Source organism: Prunus dulcis, chromosome 1 (assembly GCF_902201215.1).
Source record: "Prunus dulcis chromosome 1, ALMONDv2, whole genome shotgun sequence".
NCBI lineage: Eukaryota > Viridiplantae > Streptophyta > Magnoliopsida > Rosales > Rosaceae > Prunus > Prunus dulcis.
In genome coordinates, this window is record NC_047650.1 from 1,640,618 (window position 1) to 1,665,395 (window position 24,778).

The window sequence follows — 24,778 nt, forward strand, 5'->3', positions numbered from 1 at the left end:
TAAAGTTTCTTTTTTGGATGACAGATTTAAATAAAATAAGAATATAAAAACAACGACTGTTTTTTTTTATGTCGTCGTTTTTAGTCGTCTTAAGTAAGACTAAGACGACGTAATATATTTGTTGAGCGACGTTGATTGTACGATTTAAGCGGCGGTTTTTGGTTCGGACCGCCGTTGATTTTAAAAATTTATTCTATAAATTTGTCGCTTTCATTCATTTTCGCGGTTAAAATTTAGGGTTCCAAGTTCTTCCTCTCTCAGAGAGACTGTCTCTCACATCTCAAAGACAATAATTTGGATGTCTTTCTCAAAGAGAAATTGAGCTTACTCGCATCAAATCTATGTCCACAAGAAGAAGCTTGTCAACTAACCTTCTCACTTCCTTGATCAAGCCTGATAGGACACTTAGTGCTTCTGAATACTCCTTGCTTTCCATCAAAAGAGATGCAAGCCTGGCCTCCACTCGTTGTCGAAGGAAAGTTCGCTTCTCAGGGAAATCTGAAGATCAGATGTGCCTGAACCTCTGCTTGATTTTCTTTACTAAGAAGATCCGTCAGATTTGTGATAGCCTCTTCCTTTATCCGTAGAGCTTAAGAAGAAGAAGATGGGTTTCAAGAATGCGATAAAGAATAGAAATGGCTTCAGATGGCCTCTAAAGCATGAGCAATCGAATCAGTAGTTGCTGGGAGATATGATGAAGACATTGTCAATGCTTTTCTCGTCTTTTATATTAAGGTAGATTTATAATTACCGACGTAGATTATTTTGTTAAACGTCGTTAAGTTTAATACAACCGGCGTGGATTTTATCAACTTCGAAATAATTGTCTCTCTGATTTCAAATCTGTGTCATCTGTTAAGATTATGATGTGGAACAGAGTTCCGTCTGGTAAGATTTCGTAACCCTTGGGATCCCAAAAAAATCTGATTATGTCGGCGGTTTTCTATATAAACCGTCGTGGTTATTTCAATTCTTGTCATTAAGTAGATCTACCGACGTAGGATAAGAAAATCAAAGAAAAAAATTGTAAAAAAAAATTCTTATTAAGACGACGGTTTAAATTAAAGTTACGACGTATAAAATGAATAAATACGACGTTAAATATTTAAAGATAACGTCGTAGAACTATACGAGAATGACGTCGATATATTTATATTTTTCGTCGTTGTAAATTAATTTAATACGGCGATATTTTGTATTTTAAAGTCGTGGATTTGTTTGTAATTATACGGCGTCTTATACGAAAACCTCGTCGTGTTATTTTATGAGAAAAAACGGCGGCTTTTATTGAAATCGTCGTCTTTACTTTCTACGTCGGTCGATTCATAACTTCTGCCGTCCTTTGTTGGCTTTGATTTTACACTGCTGAAATCTGTTTCAAATAGGCGTCGGTTGTTTAATTAGGTACGTCGTTGTTTTTGAACAGCCATTTGAATCTCCATTTTTAGTTGTCTAAGGTGGTATTACACGACGGTGTTTTTAGAACCGTCGTCTTTTTAGAAACCACGGCGGTTTTCACTTAGACCGTCGTTGTTTTATGGTCGTCTTTTTCACTTTTTGTAGTAGTGCAAGTTTTTTATGAGCTACACCGGATGAACTTGTTAAGGTTTCCTACAAAAATATATTTGAACTCAAATTTGGTGCTAAAAGGAAAACAAAAAGGAAAGCAAAAGTCTAGCCTCTACTTCTCTTCCTTTCAATCCCTAGCCACCTCTCTATCCTAAGGGACGGGGAGGGAAAGTCACTGCCTTTCCTCCCATCTCCTTCCTTCTCCTTCCTTATCTTCTCTCATCTGCTTCCACGCTCTTTCCTCTTGCCTTCCTTTGTGGGTTTGGTTGTGCTCTTTGCTCTATTTTTTGTTGCCCCAGTTCTCCTTAAATCCCTCTCACCTTGTGATGTCCTTTTGTTTTGCTGCCTTATCTTGGTGTTATTTGGATTTTTTTTTTTGCAGATTTGTGGGTTTTGTGTGGCTGCGGTTTTTCCCTAAACCTGGGCTTCGATAGTAGTGTTCTTGTTTTCTTGGTGGCGACGACAACAACTCTACTTTCTGTCATCTCGGTTGGTTTTGCCCCTTTTTTTGGGTTGTAATAATTATATCAAATCTCTTGTGAGTTGGGTGTTTTGCTTGTAGTTGAGTCTCTACTTGTATTTTTTCCTTGCGAGAGTTTAAAAGTTGCAGTTATATTGGTAGTTTTGGGCACTGTTGTCCACGTCTGATTTGTTTAAGCTTGTGCCTTTCATGCGGAATTTTTTTGGCTTTATGTCACTATTAGTGGAGATATACTTGTGGTGTATTTCTCTGTATTTGGAATAACCATGCGTGGTTACTGTGCTTCCATGTTTGTATAAACCCTTTTTGGGTAGTTTATGCCCTTATGGCTGATGGCCTTGGTGCCTAAGTTATGAATACAATTATCGCTTACTCTCAAAAGAGAAAAGCAAAGTAGTAAAACTAATTTATTAAAGTTGTGTATTAAAATAGGGAAATCTGAAGATTAACTTACATTATTATATGCTGAATCTACTTACATACAAAAACAATGTTGCAAATACTTACATTATCAACTGTATGCTGTGCAACAAAGTTTTAATTACAATATTTTAGAATAATAAAAGAATCTAATAAATTATCAAATAAAAGAATGCAACCATGCCTGATGCATCCAGACTGTGGGGATTCCTTCAAAATACTTCAAATGGAGTTCTTATGTTTTTTCATCTTCAGATAGCTGAAAATGGGTTTCTCTGGTACAGGTATAGACTTGACAACCCAACCAATTGGCCAAGAAACAGCTGCAATTCCAATACATGCACCCCATTGCCCCCAATTCAACCTCTCTGTATCTGCAAACTTCTTGAGAAATTCCACCATCACCACCTGAAGCAGAATTGTCACTGCAATGATCCCCAGAAACAATTTGTTGGTGTGAATTCCCTTGAACACATTCTTCTTCTCAAGCTTCCTTGCATTGAACTCATTGAACACCTGGCACAGCACGAAAGTGTTGAAGATCAAGGTGTCCTTTACCTTGTCATCCACACCAAAGATTGATTTGCCTCTGAATTGCAGGGTCAGGAGGATTGCAATCTGGTACAGTGCTTGAGGCAAGAGGTTCCTCCACATGATGTTGGTGATGAGAGGCTCAGTCCTTCCCACTGGTTTCTTCTCCATGAGTTCTTTTGTGGGCTTCTCAGTGGCAAGAGCAAGAGCACCTAGTGTGTCCATGATCAAATTCACCCACAACAATTGAACTGCTGTTAATGGGACTTCACCTGCTGAAACTGCTGCTACAAAGTTGATCACAAGAGCTGCAACATTGACAGTGAGCTGGAATTGGATGAACTTCTGGATGTTATTGTAAACACATCTTCCCCATTTCAAAACTGTGGCCACTGATGCAAAGTTGTCATCCATGATCACAATATCTGAGCTCTCTTTGGCAACTTCTGTGCCTTGAATTCCCATGGAAAGTCCTATATCAGCTTCTTTCAAAGCAGGTGCATCATTCGTGCCGTCACCTGTCACTGCAACCACATGGCCTTTCTGTTTCAAGCATTGCACCATTAGGAGCTTGTCAAATGGGGAGGACCTTGCCATTACACAGATTTTGTCCACCTTCAACATTCTCTCTTCCGGCGTGTAGTTGCGAAATTGCACACCTTCTACCACTGCTCCACTGAACATGTCCTGATTAGGCTTGAGTATCCCACATTCTGTGGCTATGGCTTTTGCAGTGAAAACATTGTCACCTGTGATCATTTTGACATTTACCCCTGCATATTGACAGTCTCCAACTGCTTCCTTCACCCCGGGACGGCATGGATCTTTAAGACCAACAAGTCCTAATAGAGTCATTCCATCTTCTTTAAGCAAAGCTCTGTGGTCTTGTTCATCCACTTGCTCCTCTGCTGGAATTTCTTTATGTGCAAATGCAATGCATCTGAGGCTGCTAGCTGCCATACCTTGAATAATCTGCTCAAATCTCATTTTTGCATTGTCATCCATATTTATAACAAGTCCAGAGGCATTGTAGTAACTTGTGCACATTGCTAGTATCATCTCAGCAGCTCCTTTCCAATGTGCTTGAATTGTATTGTTGTCAGCCTTCCTCTTCATCAAAACCCCGCTTTGTTTCTTCTTTGAATTGAAGGCCTCAACGTACAGAATGCTACAACTCTTCACCACTTTCTGCATATCCATCTTCGATCCATGTACCGCCCATGAAAGAATAGCCTTCTCAGTAGGACTGCCTGAGATTTCAATTTCTGAATTGGAACTAGGCCTGTATATGCTACCAGTTGTATTCAGAGCAACCCCTTCTTGGATCAAATTAAGAACATATGGAGATATGGATGAAAAAGCTTCCTCTGCCACAGGTTCTTCACCCAACCAAAACTTAGTCACCTTCATTTCATTCATGGTGAGAGTGCCTGTTTTGTCAGTACAAATGACGGTAGCAGAGCCCATGGTCTCACAAGCAGAGAGCTTCCTCACCATTGCTTTATCAACCATCATTCTCTTCATGGAATAAGCAAGAGTCAGAGTCACAGCTAAAGGCAAGCCTTCTGGAATTGCCACCACAACAATTGTAACTGCTGCTGCTACAATCTCAACGACCGCGTTTAATATGTCATCAAATTTGGTCTTGCTGCCATTATACTCCTGATTTCCATTCTCATCCTGTGTATTTCCTGTGAAGTATCTAGCTAACAAGACAATGAGCACTAGAAAAGCAACAACCAAACCAACTTTACCAATTGATGAAGTTAGCTTGTTGAGGCGAGCTTGTAAAGGGGTCTGTTCATTCGTGTCACGGCTGATTTGGCCCATCATTTCACCCCAAGTTGTGTTCATGCCCACAGAAGTTACAAGCATTCGAGCGTAGCCATCAGCCACTTTGGTGCCAGAGAACAAGAATGGATTTTGGGTTTGATTTATTTCCACATGGTCACTTTCCCCCGTCATGCTTGATTCATCTACTTGTAATGAATGGCCATCAAGAAACAACCCGTCAGCTGGAACTTGATCTCCAATCTTCAAGCAAATGACATCGCCAACAACAATATCGAATATCGAAATCTGTTGGCGCCTGCCGCCTCTCACAGCTTCAATTTGGACATTGTCACTGACTTTTGATAACTTATCAAACTGCCTGTTCTGCCTGTAATTACTTACAGCCGACACAGAAATCACCAGAATGATTGCGATAAATATGCTTCCACCATCGATCCAGCCTTCTTTAAGGCCATGCACTTTGATCCCGAGACCAAGAGAGAGTGCAGCACAGCCTAAGAGGATGATAATTGTGAGGTCTTTGAAAGCTTCCCAAACAAAATGGAAGAACCCTTTTGCTGGTGGCTTCATGTATGTGTTTGAGCCAAATGCTTCAACTCTTTTGGCAATGTCTTGAGCATCACCATAGCCTTGGATTCCATGCTCTGCATCAGTTTTGAGAGCTGATGCTATTTCTTCAACCCCTCCCAGCTCCCGGAGCTGGTTGAGGCTTCTCTCCTTGACAAGGTCAGTGAGGGTGGTTTGATCAATTTCAAACTCATTATCTGGCTCGACAGTAAGAGTGGCATAAGAGGGAGAGCGAGGTATTTTGGTGTTCGTGAATTTGGGTTTGGATAGAGAAGAAAGGTTGAAGGCTCTAGAGCAGTAGATGGTTGCAAAAGCAGAACGCCATTTTCTTTGGTGTTTGCTAAGAATGCTTTTTTGAACAGCAAAAAGCAACGCAATTTCAATGCACCCAAGTTTCGCATGCAGGGTGGTCGACATGCTGCTGCTCAGCTCAATTGAAAACCGCAAAACTAAAGAATGTGATGAAAACTAAGGCAGAGAGATGGAAAGACTATTCTGACCGACTCGCGAGGAGTTATGGACACAAGATTGACAATTCTCAAGGAAAACTGAAAAGTGGAGAAAATGTTTTGGGGAATTTTTAAGGACTTAAATTGTTTATAGAATGCAATTGTAGTGCGAGGATCACCACCTTGCATGAAGAGGCCTACTTATAATCTTCTTTTGTAAGAGGAAGACAAAAAGAGCATGTTTCTCATCGGAAACTTGTACATGAAGTTGTAGAGAAAGAACTTACAAGGACTAGCAGCAGGCTCAGGGAAACAACCCAGAAAAAAAGAAGAAAAAAGGACCACCGTACTTTATGTCAGCTCTTAATTTGTATTCATATTTTTGAAGCTGACATTGGCTTAATCAAGTTGGCTAGAACAGATGTGCTCCCCACTCTGTACCCGAGTTCGGATCCCCCTTTCTCTAACTTAAGTTAGTTTAAAGTAGATTATCGCTTGAATGAACAAAGTTTTTTTTTTGAAATTGTTTAATATATGAAGGTCGGTATGAGAAACAAATTAATACATAGAAGGTATCTTCAGGCTCAATATCATTGTTGGTGAAAGCTTCCAATATTAAACGAGTATCAATACCGCACCCAGTGGAATTTGAAAACGCGGGCGACGCACCGTAGCAATATTTATATTAAAAAATAAAAAAGAATAGTATTTTGGGAAATTCTTCTCATGTAAACCCCACAACCGAACCAAATCCACGTGATTTCAAATTATTTACTTTGCAAGACAAAATTACATCTCATTGTAGTGGGGTTTATAATGCTTTTTGTTTTTGAGAGGAGGGTTTATAATGCTGTAGAGGTTTTTTGGTTTCAAAAAGAGGTTGGGTTTTGTTTTCCGACTTCATTCACCGAAAAATAAACGGATGTTGTGAGAGAGAGACTAACTGTTAGGTCCCATTTGGTTCATGGGAATGGAGATTTGGGGATAGGAAATCAATTACTTTCCTATGTTTGGTAAGTCCAGGCATAGGAAATCATTACCTAGCCCATGGGAAAGTAAGAGGAAAAGTGAAGCCATCCTCCTAACTTGGGTTTTGTTTTTCTCATCATGGGAAAGTTTAGGGAAATTAACCAATATTAAATACATATTTTTTATGATCATTTTGTCCCCATTATGAGTATAATTGAAAATTTATACAAACTTTGTTTCCCATTCCTACTCAAAACAAACATAGGAAAGGAAATAAAAAAGAAACACATACACGTCACTCTGAGCCAAAGAAATCATACGTCACTAAAAAGAAGTAAGTATGACGCCTTCAAAACTTCAATGGGAGTGGTTAAATGGATATTTTACGGCAAAGATTCAAATTGTGGACTTGACTCAAGTTAAAGTCATGCACAAATTAGAGCAACAATGCAGTGGCATAAAATAAAACGCAAAGAAAAGAGCTCTTTAACTCGGACCGACGAAATAGAAAAATATTAGGGAGATCACATTTAAAGACCATCTTGTGTATCACATTTCTAATAGATGTGGAACTAGTGGTAGTTTTAGGATTCGAAAGCCAATTGGGCAAAACTTACATACTAAACTTGACGTTATGAGTGAATTTCATTAATAAACATTAAAAGACACACCTAGTCAGGGATGACGTAATGAGCCTTACCCTCAAATACATATTTATCCATAAATAAAAGTTCAACAAATACAAAAACTAAAACTAAAACTAAAACCAAAAGTAAATGCAATGCAAAATAAAAGAACACTATTTTAAATCTAAAATTTAACCATGCGAGGCTTAGAACTCTTAAATTCCTCAATTATCGATGTATTGTCGATATTATTAGCAAACTCTCTTTCATCCCCAATTAAACCCTACAATACTCAATTTTAAATTAAAAATATAATTAAAGATATATAGAAAATATAAGGAGAAAGAAGATGTTGACGTCGAGTAGCTGAGAAAGAGAGAAACAAGTTGATATCGCATAGCCAAAAGAGAAGGAAAGAGAAGATATTGAACCACCTAGATAGGCAACTGTGTGTAGAGTTTGCTTTTTATTTTATTTTATTTTATTTTTATTTTGTGCTAGGCTTATAACATATGTGGGTATTTTTTATATTTTATTTTTTAATTTGGGTTGAACGAGCACCCAACCTTCCCTATGCACATAACCATCCATGTGTGGAACTCACTGTATTGGTGGGCTCCACTTTTATTAGAGAGATGATACATAATGTGGTCTAAATGTATTCTCCTTAACATGACCTGACCAAATAACACAGTAATTACATGCCACTTGTCTTCAATCCGCTTGAGGAGCGACAAACATGCAACGTGTACCAAGCGCCAGATCCAAGAATTTCTCCATAATTAAGGTGTTGCGGATGGTTCAACTAAATTTTAAGTCTACAAGAGTCTTGGGGTCAACTTAAAAGTCTTAGTTCAATTTTTCGTACCAAATTGTTAACAACCTTCACCTGAAAGTGTGATAGAAAATACAAAGAATGTATGGTGAGAAAGAATGGTAGAAGTAAACTACTCTTATTATGCCATAAAGCAAGGTAATGAATTTCTTTGTCAACCAGACAATTATTTTGTTTTCTGATGACCTGGTGCGTTGCTTCAGCATTCAACAACCTTTGGTAGGAACTGGGCATTTGCATGGTTGCTTAAGAATAAATTAAGTCTAGAATTTTTAGATCAAGTTGTTTGACTCCAAATATGAAAGGTTCAAAAGTAAACAATGGGAAGAATAACATACGTCTAACGCAACAATTATGCCATGGTGTGAATCTGAACCACAAAAGAGAGAAAACCCCAAAGAGACGGATTCACAAAGGAGCAAGGGTGGTCAAGTGACCCCTGTAACCCCTGAAATCCTCCATTAGAGAGTGGAAATTTGACCCCTGCAACCTGTTTGGATATTTTAAATATAAATTTTTTAATTGACCTCCGAAAAGAAAATTCATGAATCCGTCCCTGGCCCCAAAGCCCTGTTTGGTGGCCAAGACTGGACATGATAGGACTAGATTAAACTTCTAGGATTGGATTGGTTAGGACCAGTCAAGAATCCTGTCCATGATTTGGTGCAACACCTGTCTGGACCAAACTAAAAAAAAAAAAACAGAAAATTCGAAAATTATCAAAAAAATCTTCAGAACTTTGAACAACATCACACAAAAATTATCAGGGAAAGAGAGGAAGATTCATAAACCCTAAGCACCAAATATTACAAAATAGAGAAAGAGGGGAAGATTCTCATAAACCCAATCTAGGAGATGCAAAGATTCCATAACCCAGGAGATGCAAAGATACTCATAAACCCAGTCTATCAGAATATTGAATTTCACACAAATATCGTCAGATTAATATGAAGATTTTCACAGACAAGGAGAGAAAAAATCAAAGATAGGAGAAGATAGAGGATAGAGAATAGAAGAGAGGTGCGAGAATAGAGAAGAAGCAAATCACGCACGAACGAGAGGTTGAGGAAGACGAACGCGAGTTGAGGAACCCGAACAGATAACGAGCCAGAGGTTGAGAAACCCGCTGTTATTATAAGACTAACGTCCAAGATCTATATCCAGTCTGTGGTGTGGATCTATATCAAATATGTGCGTCTTGGTGACGACGTTGTGAATAAGTTATTTGGTGGATCTATGTCAAATATCTGCCAATTTATTCGTCATCCTCCCTTGGTTTGATGGGGGGCTGATTCGAGCGGTGCTGGTGATAGGGCATTATGTTTTGTTTATCTTTTTAGTTATGGTTTGTTTGTCTCCGTGAGATTGTTGAATTGTCTCTTTTCTTGGGAGATGTGTCTTCGGGTGTTTTTCAACTTTTCACTCTATAATTTACCAATTATTCAATTAACCAAGGAAGGAACTACTGATAAGAGAATTTGTTGCTGTTGCCTTGAATCACCTTGGACGCCGCTACTCGAATTTATAGTTCCTTGGATAAAGAGGTTACTTGGAAACTCTTTGGTCACGTGAGCGTGTGCTATATGAACCGGACAACGTGGAGTATAACGTATGCGAAGGGTGCATTTTTTGATTCTGTTTGTGTAACGTTTTCTTAACTCATACATAAGTGTATTTAATGTGTTCAAAAACTCTTTGTCTCCGTAAGGCTCGCATAAAGGATTTAATGGGAAATGGAAGATTTATTTTTCATGTTTGATAATGCTGGAAAAGTAACTAGGAAAAACAACTTTATTTTCTTTTTTATGTTTAGTTTGTGTAAGAATGTAAAACAAAGTTTGTCTTATTTTTCAATTATACCCACATTAGATTAAAAACAAAAAAAAATGAATTTAATACTATATTATAATTCTAAATTGTTAATAGGGACAAAATGATCATTAAAAATGTGCATTTAATGCTGGCCTTAGTTTCACATGGGAAGGAAAAATGAAATCCAGGCAACTATTTCATTCCCCTTATTTTCTTAGGAGTATTTTTGCTCACCACATTAACCAAAGGTGTATGCTCACCACTATTATTAAAAGATGACACATGTCCCATAGTTAACCTTAGTTAACCTTTATGTGAGAATAAAATTAAAAATTAAAAAAGGGCCCACATCTCGTTTCTCCATTTTTCCTTCTTTCCCCTTCCTTTTATTTTATTTTTATTTTCTTTCTTTCCTCCTTCTCTCTATCTTGAGCAAAGATACTAAACCCAGATTCACAGTATCCTCCTGTAAAGAGCTAATAATAATAACATAAAACAATAGCAATATTGCCAGAGAGCGAGAGAGAGAAGACCAATGAAAAGATGTCATCTTTTTGCCCAAGCTGGTGACTTTAATGGTCCAAACCCAACTCACAACCTTTCATTCAATATATATATATATATATATATATATATAGATTATTTGTTGTTGATGGGTTTTGTTGGAAATTGATTGGAATTAGGGTTGGTGGTGGTGGTGGTGGTGATGATGATCTAGTGGAGAAGTGTGTGACTGAAAGTTTTGCGCTTTGAGGTTTTTGGGGATTTTTTCTTTTTAATTTTGGAGGTAGTTGTTTGGTGGGAAGCCAATGCCATTGAAGAAGGCTCTGTGATTTGATTTTTCAAGTTCCCAATTCTCAGTAGGAGACAAGTTCCCAATCTGGGTTTAATATCTTTGAGAGAGAGGGGGCGGGGGAGGAGAAGGAAAGAAATAAAATAAAAAGAAAAAGAAAAGGAAGGGGAAAGGAGGAAAAACGGAGAGAGAAACGAGATGTGGGTCCTTTTTAATTTTAATTCACATATTTAAGTTAACTAAGGTGGTGAGCATACACCTTTAGTTAATGTGATGAGTAAAAACGCACTCTATTTTCTTATGTGCCAGACAACTATTTTCCATTTTTGGACTTACCGAACATGAAAAATCAAGATTTTCCATCTCATTTCTTATGAACCAAACACTCATTTTGTTTTCTTTACAAGTAAAAGATAGTACTTATGTTAAATAAATAAATTATGTGCAAGTATAATATATGCAGCACAAATCCGAATGAGCAAGGCAAAAAGAAGACAAGAAGGAAGGTACCTGCCTGGTATTCTCACGCTATTGTTGTTGAAAAAGGGAAAGAGAATACAGGTCGGTTTTCCACATACTTTATAAAAAGAGATTAAAAAGCAAAGAAATTTGAGTCGTCTTTTTTAAGTGGTTCTCACGCTCATTCATTCTCTCTGCGATTCCATTGCATTCAAATTGATTAATGTTCAAGTTTCCTTTTCTTTTCTTTTTTTTTTTTAAAAAAAATTTATTTTATTTTATTTTTATAATGATAACTTTGATGTATATAACACAAATTAGTTGGTACAATTCAATGTACCAAACATAAAAATACCTGGTAGTATTTCTCTCTTGTCAAAAAGTTTGCATTAAACACTTTTGTTTTTCTTTTCTTTTGTTTTAGAAAGTTGGGTTTCATGAAATTTGAACTTGACATCATCGTCTACAACAAAGTGATATACTACCGTCACGTATTTAAGAGTTAATAAAATATCTAACATCACTCTTCTTGCCCACTAAGGGATCAGAGTGGTCCCGGCCCTCATCATAATATATTAATATATTTTGTGATATTAAGAGTATCTACAATCATGCTTCTTATTTTTCAGTTAAAATTTGGCTAAAAACAAATAAAAGTTATTTTAAGAGCTATCTATCAAATTTGAACTCCAATCATACTCTCTAATTTAGGGAGTCATAAATACTATAGTTATTTTTAAAAAAATTCAATATGATTGGTCCATCTCTATAAAAAATAATTAAAAAAAATAGTTAGCATTAATTAAAAGTTTAAACTATGCATAAAACAAAGCAGCATTAAATTATAAGGAGCCACCAGGAGTCATTTCTCTCTCCTCAGATTTAGGAGCTCCTAAATGTCTCCCTATTTTAAGAGGTGGATAGGGAGCATGGTTGGAGTTGTATTTTTCGAATTCATCTCTAAAATTTGTCTAAGGAGGTGGTTTAGGGAGCCCATTGTGGATGCTCTTAATATTTTAAGAGTCACCTATTCAAGTTTACCTCTTTTTTTAGATCACTTTCCTTAAAATTTAATTAGTATATGTATTATTATTATTTTTTTTATGCAAATCCTTAAAATCCAAGAGTCATTTTCAACCATTTCTTTGCTCTTATAAGTAGGTTGGACCACATGATTCACTAGTGTAGTGGTCTGGAGTATTTACTCCTTCAGGCAAGGTCCTGGGTTCGAGTCTTAGCATCCATGTAGTGTGTATAAGTTTAGTATACTATCGTCCCTCTCAATAAGAAAGGTCTTTAAAAAAAAAAAAAGTTGGACATCATATTTGTGACTTTGGTTTATTATGTTATTCTTCATATGATATAATATATATTATCAAGTTTCAATTAGGTTGGATGCTCTCTTGCTCACGAGAAGAGTTGTGGGAAACAACTTTTAGAACCAAGGGTTTCTGCGCAGCTAGGGTTTTCAGTCTTGTCACTCTCAGACGTCGGCTCCTGATGTTGCTCCCTGGACGTCTCCAGCCTCCAGCGTTTGTGCGAAGTTGCCTATTGCTGCTTTGCTCATCATCTCAGTCAGTTTCGTTAGTACACAGAACTCTTTGTTTGGTTTTCCCCCTTGTCTTTGGCTATCGCAGACTTGCTCTCTTACGCAAGGAGAGCCGTGGAAAAAACACACAAAGCCTAGGGTTTGCTCTTGCTCGTTGATTTGTGGCTGTCGCCACCTCTTCTCCTCTCTCTACCTTTTGTCCTGCTGATTTTGGTTGCGTGGTAGGGTTTTTGTCGATGGAAGTTTTAGGGTGCGACGGTTGATTTTTGTTCTCGAGTGTGTTGGTGGGAGGATGGGGATCCTGGTTTTTGGTAGGGGGCGAGGTTTTGATGAGACTAAGAAGTCTAGTGCTTGGGTGATTAGCTTCTATGACCATCTTGGTCCTAGCCAGCGGCGCACGAGTATGAGCCTTTGGAAGCATCTTTGGAAACTGAGATTGCTCACTAGAGTTGTTGCTACTTAGGTGATGGTGGCTTGGAGAATTTGCAGTGGCGCCCTTTCTAATATGGCTAAGGAGACCGGTCTTGTGAGGCCTCCTGGGGGCCAACCTTAGTGTGCGGTTGGAGTGTTCGTGGGCTTGGCATCCTACGAATGCTCTATTCCATGAAGCATTACTCTTAAGGTTAAGTGGTTGACGTGGGGTTTGTTTTGTGTAGTGTTTTATGTCGTTTACCTTTCTAAATGCTTTCCACTTCTGTGTTGTTCAACGGACTATGGTTCTCTCATAGGAGGTTTCTTTTGACAGTGTTAGGATGCAACAATGTGTTTTCTGAAGGGTTTTTCTTTGTTGTTGTCCTTTTGTTTTTCTCCCACTATTGTGTTGACCCTTTGCAGCTGTTCTCTACTCTACGCTGCACGAAGAACTATGCTTGGTCATAGAAGGTTTTTCTTTCTCAAGCACTGAGTTTGGTGGGCTTCTCTGGGGTTCCTCTTTGTTGTCGTCTCCTTTTTTTCTTGGCGTCTTCTCTTGTGTCTCCGACTCTTGGTGTGCGATGTTGTTCTTGTGATGTACAAAAGACTATAAGTTCTCATAGAATGCTTCTTTTAACAATTTGGTTGCATTGTGGTTCTCTCTTGTGGGTCTACTGCGTTGGTGTCTAGTAAGTTTTTTTTTTTCTGGTTTTTTGTAACGGTCCGAAGTGGCTTGGGTCAGACTCTCCTATTAGTTCATGGCATGTGTGGTACTCTTTCTTACCCTGGGTTTGTCCCATGTGATTTTCCTAGGAAGGTTATAATGAGGCCACTGTAATCGTGTTGTTGTTTGTATGCCAATTATGGTTTATGAATGAAATCTTCTTATCAAAAGCTTCAATTGGGTTGGCTCAATTAAGATTTGTTAATCTTTCTCGTATTTTTGAGTGTTTTCTCCACATATGGTTTGTTTGGGTTTGTGAAATTTTGATTTAATATCTATTGAGCTCAATTTATGTGTAGGTTACCAAAGAAAAAAATTTGTAAAGATTTTTTTAGGCCAGTTTGGCATTGCTGTGCTGTGAAAATAATCGATGTCAGATTTGCTGTGAGAGAAATCAATTGTGAGATAAAGTAGTTTGGCGTTTGGTAAACTTTTTGTTAAAAGTGTTGTTGGTATTGATTCCCACATAATCAGAAAATCATTGCCGCATAATCATTAAACCCAGCACCTTTTCGAAACTGATTCCTGCATAATTAGAAAACGAAAGCATCTCATTAGCTGTTTTCTCTTATAACTTTCTTTCACAACAATTTTTAACAATAAGTGATTTTCTCATAGTTTACCAAATGGGCTGAGCTTCCCAAATTTTTTTCTAATATCACTTATTACCTCAAATAAGCAATGCCAATCGGGCACTTTATATATGATCCTTTCGGTCAGTGGCGGACCTGTGCAGTGCAATGAGGTGCACTTGCACCTCCGGTCACCGGAAAAGTCCATTACAATAGTTGGAATTGCACCTCTACTTCAGAAATGAGATGCACAGAACCCGTTCGACGAAATGCCCAAACCGGTTGGGAGAGTTGAATCGCTGTGCGCAGCGCGCCTCCTTATTATTATTTTTTTAATACAGCCTGGCCAAAACGACGTCGTTTTGGACCAGGGTTTAAAAGAGGCGCTGATGTGTTTTTATTTTTTTATTTTTATTTTTTATAACCTGGCCAAAACAACGTCGTTTTGGACCAGGGTTTATTTTTTTTTTATTTAAAAAAAACGTAAAAATGTAAGAAAACTGCTGCGCTGCTGGGCCATTCTATTGGGCTTTTTAATTTATATTATTCCTTACTTAATTGGGTTTCCATTTTTTATAATTCCTTACTTAATTGGGTTTTTAGTGAGAGTTATCTTTATTCAATTGGGTTTTGGGAATTCCTTATTTAATTGGGATTGGAATTCTCTATATAAAGGACCAATTTATTCAATTGTGTATGCATCACAAGAATCCTACGTTTTTTCTTCTTCTTGAGTAATGGAACGGTACTTTCATAGAAAGAGTTTAAATCCTCCTTCAAATAATCCGAGTAGTTCAAATCCTCCCTCAAATAATCCAGCTAGTTCAAATCAACCTTCAAATAATCCACCTACTTCACATCCTCCCTTGAATAATTCGGGTAGTCCAAAACGTTTGCAAGTCACTGAGTTGGATGAAATATTGGCTAATCTTCTTGCAGACCCTGGACTTAGACCTCCAATGAATTATTGTAATCCCAATTTTCGAGAACAAATTCGAAGAGCCTATCTGCAAAGGGGTCCTTGTCAGCCTAAAAGCCAAAACGACAGGCCTCAAACACTTATGGGGGAGAGTAATCGACGCTTTCTTGTGAAATGGTTTGATTCATTTGTTTGGTTGGAGTATTGTAAAGAGAAAGATGCTGCATTTTGTCTTCATTGTTATCTTTTTAAATGCGACTTTGATAAACAAGGAAAGGCTGGAAGCGATGTCTTCATTGAGAAAGGGTTTAAAAATTGGAGGAAGGGACCCGAGAATTTTAGGGACCATGTTGGACAAGTTGGAAGTCTTCACAATAAAGCTACACAACATTGTACAAATTTAATAAATCAGAAGCAACACGTTGAAACCATTGTAATCAAGTAGACAGACCAAGCTCGTATTAATTATCGCATTCTATTAACTGCCGCACTTGATTGCACTAGCTATTTATTGCGACAAGGTCTTCCTTTTCGTGGCCATGATGAAAGCGAAACATCTAGCAATAAGGGTAATTATGTGGAGCTTTTGCAATTTCTTGCCGATCATGATGAGAAAGTTCGTGCCGTTGTGTTTGAAAACGCTTCAAGGAATCTCAAGTATATTGCTCCTACAATTCAAAAAGATCTTATCAATTCTTGTGCCGCTGAAACCATTGATGCAATTATTAGTGATATGGACGATGCATTCTTTTATATATTGGTAGATGAATCACATGATGTTTCAATAAGGGAGATCAAGACGTAAAGCTCAAAAAATCACAAACCGCCATTATTATCGTGTGGACTTAGTTCTTACTATCATTGATAAGCAACTAGTGGAATTGAATAATCGCTTCACTGAGGTAAATACTGAATTGCTTCTTTGTATGACATGTTTGAGTCTGGCTTATAATTTTGCAGCTTTTGACAAACGTAAAATACTTCATTTTGCTAAATTTTACCCTCAAGAATTTAATGACCGAGACCTTATGAAGCTTGAAGATCAACTTGGGCTTTATATTGTTGATATGCAGAGCATCACAGAGTTTTCATCATTGAACGGAATTACTGATCTGGCAGAAAAATTGGTGAATATGGGAAGGAGTAGAATATACAACTATGTGTATTTACTTCTTTCATGGCTTTAATTTTACCCGCTGCAACTGCTTCAGTTGAGAGAGCTTTTTCAGCTATGAATATTGTGAAAACACCATTGCATAACAAAATGGGGAATCAATGGTTGAGTGATAGCTTGGTTGTTTACATTGAGAAAGATGTTTTTTCTTGTATTAGTAATGCAAATATAATGCGACGTTTTCATGATATGAAACCTCGTCGGCAACAATTGTAGGTTAATTGTAATGTTATTATTTTAATTAATTATGAATAACATTAGTATTGTTTAAATTATAAGGATGTTTAGTTGTCTTTTTTTTTTTTTTTTTTTTTTTTTTTTTTTTTTTTTTGCTTTTGGGTTTTGAGCTCTTAGCTTTTAAAAATTGCACCTCCGTTGAAAAATTCCTGGATCCGCCGCTGTCTGTATGCATGGTGATTGGTGGACAATGCACGTGAATGCATCAAAAAACGGAGGTCCACCTTATGCTTACAATATTATAGCAAAAACAAAACTCAAATGTTGTCGTCGATAAAATTTGAACTCCGGACATTCTCCAAAAATGTAAAAGCTGAATGCCACTAAATTAAATGGTCGCAGACTCACGGATTTTAAGTAGTACAAAATAAAATGAGGATAATGCGTGAAAGTTGCTATGCTCTATAATCACGAAACATGTGGTATATATGCCTACCTTCTTTTGCAAAGCAACCTTCACTTGGATGGGCTGATAGGGATGGCAATGGGTCGAATCGGGGGTGGGTATGTCATTCCCATCCCCATGCCGGTTAAGCTTTTTCCCCCATCCCCGCCTTCATACCCGCAATATTCATATTGGGGATTCCCCATCCCCACCTTCGTTGGGGAATGGGTTCCCCGACCCGCCCCATTAGGGGAAAAAAACCAATATATAACTACTTTGTTGAAAGAAAAAAAAAATACTAAGGCAAGATAATGAATATAAATAATACATACTTACAAGACAATATAAGAATGTTTATATATGTATTGGAAGTTAACTAAATAAATAAGTATTATGGCTTAAGATTTGTATAAATTATATAAGTACATAATATAATAATAAAAATATAAAACTTAGTCGGTACAATCACTTTAATAGCATATTTATATACCTCATAAACTATATATATATATATATATATATATTCCAAACGGGGAGGGTTCAGGTTGGGGATTAAAATATCATTCCGGCCTCTCCCCAAACACAATACCCAAAAAATTTTCCGTACCTGTCCCCATACCAGTTTTTGGTCCTTCATACCTGACCCATTAGGGTCGAATCCCCACAAAGACCCTTACCCAGGGGAAAAATTGCCATCCCTAAGGCTGAACAGTCCTCCCTCCGTTCCTCAAGATATGATACAATTATTATTTGTTTAAAATCTTTATTTTATTGTTAAAGGATAACTACAACATTGGTTTTATAATTAATTTGTGCCCAGAGACTCCATGTGGACAAAATATATAGTAAACAATTCTTTTGTTTTTTAAATAATAAAAAATATAAAAATCAATGTTCCTCTCTCTCCTCCCAGCCCCCAGCCCACCCGACTTACCCAGCCAACAAGTGCAACCCAGATTTCCCCCACCCACTCCCCTTCACTGACGCATCTCCCACACCCACCCACGACACACCTCCCCCTAGTTTTTGCCTATTTGTTTCTCCCCCCCCGGCCCCCAAAATTTTTTAAGGCTGTGGTGCTCAAAATTTGGATTTTACATATACCGATCTCACTATTTCTTCAGTTGAAGATTAACTAACAGTTTGTGTAACGAAGGGGGCAAATTGTATGGTTTCCGGAAGTTTGTATATGTACTCGTAAATGTCTCTAAAATTAGGTATGAACTTGAAAATGACCTCATAATTTAGGGGATTTTATGTAGTTTGTCCAAATAATTTTTAACTAGTTAAAAATAATTTTCGGTGCTGGGATTTGGACCAAGAAACTTGTTGGAATTTAGGAGGTGTGTGATGAGTGTTTGTGATGCTCTCATACCACATGTTAGATTGTAAGTTGATTGTGAGTGGTGTTGCTATGATACCATTGTTGGTTTATGTGTGAAGAGGTTTAGAACAATAGGACAATAGTTGAACAAAGTGATTTTATTATATTTGAGGGAGAATGATACATAACTTGGTGTAGGCTAATTGGCCTCCTTCCTAACTTATATAGGCTTATTGGCCCTCTTTCTCTCTTAGCTTTATGAGCTTATTGGCTCCTCGACATAGCTTTCAAACCCTAGCCACCCCTCTATCCTAGGGGAGGGGGAGGGAAGTTCACTGCCTTTCCTCCCCTCTCCTTCCTTCTCCTTCCTTATCTTCTCTCATCCGCTTCCATGCTCTTTTCTCTTGCCTTCCTTTGAGGGTTTGGTTGTGCTCTCTCCTCTATTTTTTGTTGCCACAGATCTCCTTAAATCCCTCTCACCTTGTGATGTCATGTTGTTTTGCAGCTTTATGTTGATGTTATTTCGATTTTTTTTTTTTTGCAGATTTGTGGGTTTTGTGTGGCTGCGGTTTTTCCCTAAACCTGGGATTCGACAGTAGCTTTCCTGTTTTCGTGGTGGCAACGACAACAACTCTACTTTCTGTCATCTCCGGTTGGTTTTGCCTCTTTTTTTGGGTTGTAATAATTATATCAAATCTCTTGTGAGTTGGGTGTTTTGTTTGTAGTTGAGTCTCTACTTGTATTTTTACTTGTGAGAGTTTAAAAGTTGTAGTGATATTGGTAGTTTTCGGCGCTGTTGTCCACATCTGATTTGTTTAAGCTTGTGGCTTTCAAGTGGAAATTTGTTTGGCTTTATGCCACTATTAGTGGAGATATATTTGTTGTGTATTTCTCTGTATCTGGAATAACCATGCGTGGTTACTGTGCTTCCATATTTGTATCAACCCTTTGTGGGTAGTTTATGCCCTTATGGCTGATGGTCTTGGTGCCTATGTTATGAATACGATTATCGCTTACCCTCAAAAAAGAAAAGCAAAGTAGTAAAAATAATTTATTAAAGTTGTGTATTAAAATAGGGAAATATGAAGATTAACTTACATTATCAACTAGATGCTGAATCTATTTACATACAAAAACAATGTTGCAAATACTTACATTATCGACTGTATGCTGTGCAACAAAGTTTTAATTACAGTACTTTAGAATAATAAAAGAATCCAATAAATTATCAAATAAAAGAATGCAAACCATGCCTGATGCACCCAGCCTGGGGGGATTCCTTCAAAATACTTCAAATGGAGTTCTTCTTATGTTTTTTCATCTTCAGATAGCTGAAAATGGGTTTCTCTGGTACAGGTATAGACTTGACAACCCAACCAATTGGCCAAGAAACAGCTGCAATTCCAATACATGCACCCCATTGCCCCCAATTCAACCTCTCTGTATCTGCAAACTTCTTGAGAAATTCCACCATCACCACCTGAAGCAGAATTGTCACTGCAATGATCCCCAGAAACAATTTGTTGGTGTGAATTCCCTTGAACACATTCTTCTTCTCAAGCTTCCTTGCATTGAACTCATTGAACACCTGGCACAGCACAAAAGTGTTGAAGATCAAGGTGTCCTTTACCTTGTCATCCACACCAAAGATTGATTTGCCTCTGAATTGCAGGGTCAGGAGGATTGCAATCTGGTACAGTGCTTGAGGCAAGAGGTTCCTCCACATGATGTTGGTGATGAGAGGCTCAGTCCTTCCCACTGGTTTCTTCTCCATGAGTTCTTTTGTGGGCTTCTCAGTGGCAAGAGCCAGAGCACCTAGTGTGTCCATGATCAAATTCACCCACAGCAATTGAACTGCTGTTAATGGGACTTCACCTGCTGAAACTGCTGCTACAAAGTTGATCACAAGAGCTGCAACATTGACAGTGAGCTGGAATTGGATGAACTTCTGGATGTTATTGTAAACACATCTTCCCCATTTCAAAACTGTGGCCACTGATGCAAAGTTGTCATCCATGATCACAATATCTGAGCTCTCTTTGGCAACTTCTGTGCCTTGAATTCCCATGGAAAGTCCTATATCAGCTTCTTTCAAAGCAGGTGCATCATTCGTGCCGTCACCTGTCACTGCAACCACATGGCCTTTCTGTTTCAAGCATTGCACCATTAGGAGCTTGTCAAATGGGGAGGACCTTGCCATTACACAGATTTTGTCCACCTTCAACATTCTCTCTTCCGGCGTGTAGTTGCGAAATTGCACACCTTCTACCACTGCTCCACTGAACATGTCCTGATTAGGCTTGAGTATCCCACATTCTGTGGCTATGGCTTTTGCAGTGAAAACATTGTCACCTGTGATCATTTTGACATTTACCCCTGCATATTGACAGTCTCCAACTGCTTCCTTCACCCCGGGACGGCATGGATCTTTAAGACCAACAAGTCCTAATAGAGTCAATCCATCTTCTTTTAGCAAAGCTTTGTGGTCTCGTTCATCCACTTGCTCCTCTGCTGGAATTTCTTTATGTGCAAATGCAATGCATCTGAGGCTGCTAGCTGCCATACCTTGAATAATCTGCTCAAATCTCATTTTTGCATTGTCATCCATATTTATAACAAGTCCAGAGGCATTGTAGTAACTTGTGCACATTGCTAGTATCATCTCAGCAGCTCCTTTCCAATGTGCTTGAATTGTATTGTTGTCAGCCTTCCTCTTCATCAAAACCCCGCTTTGTTTCTTCTTTGAATTGAAGGCCTCAACGTACAGAATGCTACAACTCTTCACCACTTTCTGCATATCCATCTTCGATCCATGTACCGCCCATGAAAGAATAGCCTTCTCAGTAGGACTGCCTGAGATTTCAATTTCTGAATTGGAACTAGGCCTGTATATGCTACCAGTTGTATTCAGAGCAACCCCTTCTTGGATCAAATTAAGAACATATGGAGATATGGATGAAAAAGCTTCCTCTGCCACAGGTTCTTCACCCAACCAAAACTTAGTCACCTTCATTTCATTCATGGTGAGAGTGCCTGTTTTGTCAGTACAAATGACGGTAGCAGAGCCCATGGTCTCACAAGCAGAGAGCTTCCTCACCATTGCTTTATCAACCATCATTCTCTTCATGGAATAAGCAAGAGTCAGAGTCACAGCTAAAGGCAAGCCTTCTGGAATTGCCACCACAACAATTGTAACTGCTGCTGCTACAATCTCAACGACCGCGTTTAATATGTCATCAAATTTGGTCTTGCTGCCATTATACTCCTGATTTCCATTCTCATCCTGTGTATTTCCTGTGAAGTATCTAGCTAACAAGACAATGAGCACTAGAAAAGCAACAACCAAACCAACTTTACCAATTGATGAAGTTAGCTTGTTGAGGCGAGCTTGTAAAGGGGTCTGTTCATTCGTGTCACGGCTGATTTGGCCCATCATTTCACCCCAAGTTGTGTTCATGCCCACAGAAGTTACAAGCATTCGAGCGTAGCCATCAGCCACTTTGGTGCCAGAGAACAAGAATGGATTTTGGGTTTGATTTATTTCCACATGGTCACTTTCCCCCGTCATGCTTGATTCATCTACTTGTAATGAATGGCCATCAAGAAACAACCCGTCAGCTGGAACTTGATCTCCAATCTTCAAGCAAATGACATCGCCAACAACAATATCGAATATCGAAATCTGTTGGCGCCTGCCGCCTCTCACAGCTTCAATTTGGACATTGTCACTGACTTTTGATAACTTATCAAACTGCCTGTTCTGCCTGTAATTACTTACAGCCGACACAGAAATCACCAGAATGATTGCGATAAATATGCTTCCACCATCGATCCAGCCTTCTTTAAGGCCATGCACTTTGATCCCGAGACCAAGAGAGAGTGCAGCACAGCCTAAGAGGATGATAATTGTGAGGTCTTTGAAAGCTTCCCAAACAAAATGGAAGAACCCTTTTGCTGGTGGCTTCATGTATGTGTTTGAGCCAAATGCTTCAACTCTTTTGGCAATGTCTTGAGCATCACCATAGCCTTGGATTCCATGCTCTGCATCAGTTTTGAGAGCTGATGCTATTTCTTCAACCCCTCCCAGCTCCCGGAGCTGGTTGAGGCTTCTCTCCTTGACAAGGTCAGTGAGGGTGGTTTGATCAATTTCAAACTCATTATCTGGCTCGACAGTAAGAGTGGCATAAGAGGGAGAGCGAGGTATTTTGGTGTTCGTGAATTTGGGTTTGGATAGAGAAGAAAGGTTGAAGGCTCTAGAGCAGTAGATGGTTGCAAAAGCAGAACGCCATTTTCTTTGGTGTTTGCTAAGAATGCTTTTTTGAACAGCAAAAAGCAACGCAATTTCAATGCACCCAAGTTTCGCATGCAGGGTGGTCGACATGCTGCTGCTCAGCTCAATTGAAAACCGCAAAACTAAATAATGTGATGAAAACTAAGGCAGAGAGATGGAAAGACTATTCTGACCAACTGACTCGCAAGGAGTTAAGGACACAAGATTGACAATTCTCAAGGAGAACTGAAAAGTAGAGAAAATGTTTTGGGGAATTTTTAAGGAATTAAATTGTTTATAGAATGCAATTGTAGTACGAGGATCACCACCTTGCATGAAGAGGCCTACTTATAATCTTCTTTTGGAAGAGAAGACAATAAGAGCGTGTTTCTCATTGGAAGTTGTAGAGAAGACCAAAGAACTCACACGCACTAGCAGCAGGCTCCGGGAAACCACCGAGAAAAAAAGAAGAAAAAAGGACCGCATATGTCAGCTCTTATTTTGTATCCGTGTCGACAACTAAATTTTTATTTTTGAAGCAGACATGGGCTTAATCAAGTTAGCTAGAGCAGATGTGTTCCCTACCCTGCACCCAAGTTCAGATCCCCCTTCGCATAGCTTAGATTAGTTTAAAGTAAATTATCGCTTGAATGAACAATTGTTTTTTAATAGTTTAATATATGTTGTGTATTATTAAAAAAACATAGAATATTAAGGTCGGTATGAGAAACAAATTAAATACATAAAAGGTATCTTCAGGCTCAATATATTATGTATCTTTTAAATGAAACAGTACGTGTTGAAGATGATAACTGCTGCTGCTGTGCTGGTACGCGTGCGCTTGTCGGTAAAAATGAAAGCTTCCAATATTAAGCGTGTATCAATAGGTGGGCTTGATATTTACAGACTATTTTCATTTTCTTAACCGCAGCAACTAATTACGTACTGCACCCAGTGGGTTTATAATGCTGTAGCCTGTAGAAGTTTTTTGGTTTCAAAAGGAGGCTGAGTTTTGTTTTCAGACCTGATTCACCGAAAAATAAACGGTAGAGAAACTAACTGCTAAAGGAAACACATACACGTCACTCTGAGCCAAAGAAATCATGCGTCACTAAAAAGAAGTAAGTATGACGCCTTCAAAACTCCAATGTGAGTGGTTAAATGGATATTTTACGGCAAAGATTCAAATTGTGGACTTGACTCAAGTTAAAAGTCATGCACAAATTAATCGGTAAATTCTAATACATCTGAGCAGCAATGCAGTGGCATAAAATAAAACGCAAAGAAAAGAGCTCTTTAACTCCGACCGACGAAATAGGAAAACGTTAGGGAGATCACATTTAAAGACCATCTTGTGTATCACATTTCTAATAGATGTGGAACCAGTGGTGATTTCAGGATTCGAAAGCCAACTAGGCAAAACTTACATACTAAACTTGACGTTATGAGTGAATTTCATTAATAAACATTAAAAGACATACCTAGTCAGGGAGGACGTAATGAGTCTTACCCTCAAATGCATATTTATCCATAAATAAAAGTTCAACAAATACAAAAACTAAAACTAAAACTAAAACCAAAAATAAATGCAATGCAAAATAAAAGAACACTATTTTAAATCTAAAATTTAATCCTGCGAGGCGTAGAACTCTTAAATTCCTCAATTATTGATGCATTGTCGATATTATTAGCAAACTCTCTTTCATCCCTCATTAAACCCTACAATGCTCAAATTTAAATTAAAAATATAATTAAAGATATATAGAAAATAGAGGGAGAAAGAAGATGTTGATGTCGAGTAGCTAAGAGAGAGAAGGAAAGAGAAGATATGGAACTACCTAGATAGACAACTGTACGTAGAGTTTGCTTTTTATTTTATTTTTATTTTTATTTTGGGCTGGGCTTACA

The 24,778-nt window shown here is 38.1% G+C and overlaps 2 protein-coding genes across 2 annotated transcripts; both read right to left on the reverse strand.

Moving 5' to 3' along the window:
* Positions 1 to 2,485: 2,485 nt before the first annotated feature.
* LOC117615419 (putative calcium-transporting ATPase 13, plasma membrane-type) lies at positions 2,486 to 5,949 on the reverse strand. Its single transcript, XM_034344499.1, has one exon. It carries the CDS (start codon positions 5,777 to 5,779, stop codon positions 2,693 to 2,695), a length of 3,087 nt encoding a protein of 1,028 aa, XP_034200390.1. The 5' UTR covers positions 5,780 to 5,949; the 3' UTR covers positions 2,486 to 2,692.
* A 13,700-nt stretch (positions 5,950 to 19,649) lies between these two features.
* On the reverse strand, positions 19,650 to 23,209 carry LOC117614846 (putative calcium-transporting ATPase 13, plasma membrane-type). Its single transcript, XM_034343761.1, has one exon. It carries the CDS (start codon positions 22,979 to 22,981, stop codon positions 19,892 to 19,894), a length of 3,090 nt encoding a protein of 1,029 aa, XP_034199652.1. The 5' UTR covers positions 22,982 to 23,209; the 3' UTR covers positions 19,650 to 19,891.
* Positions 23,210 to 24,778: the final 1,569 nt, after the last annotated feature.

Bases quoted from the DNA above. Each gene is read 5' to 3' on its own strand.
- LOC117614846 (XM_034343761.1), bottom strand. From the start codon at position 22,981: ATGTCGACCACCCTGCATGCGAAACTTGGGTGCATTGAAATTGCGTTG.
- LOC117615419 (XM_034344499.1), bottom strand. From the start codon at position 5,779: ATGTCGACCACCCTGCATGCGAAACTTGGGTGCATTGAAATTGCGTTG.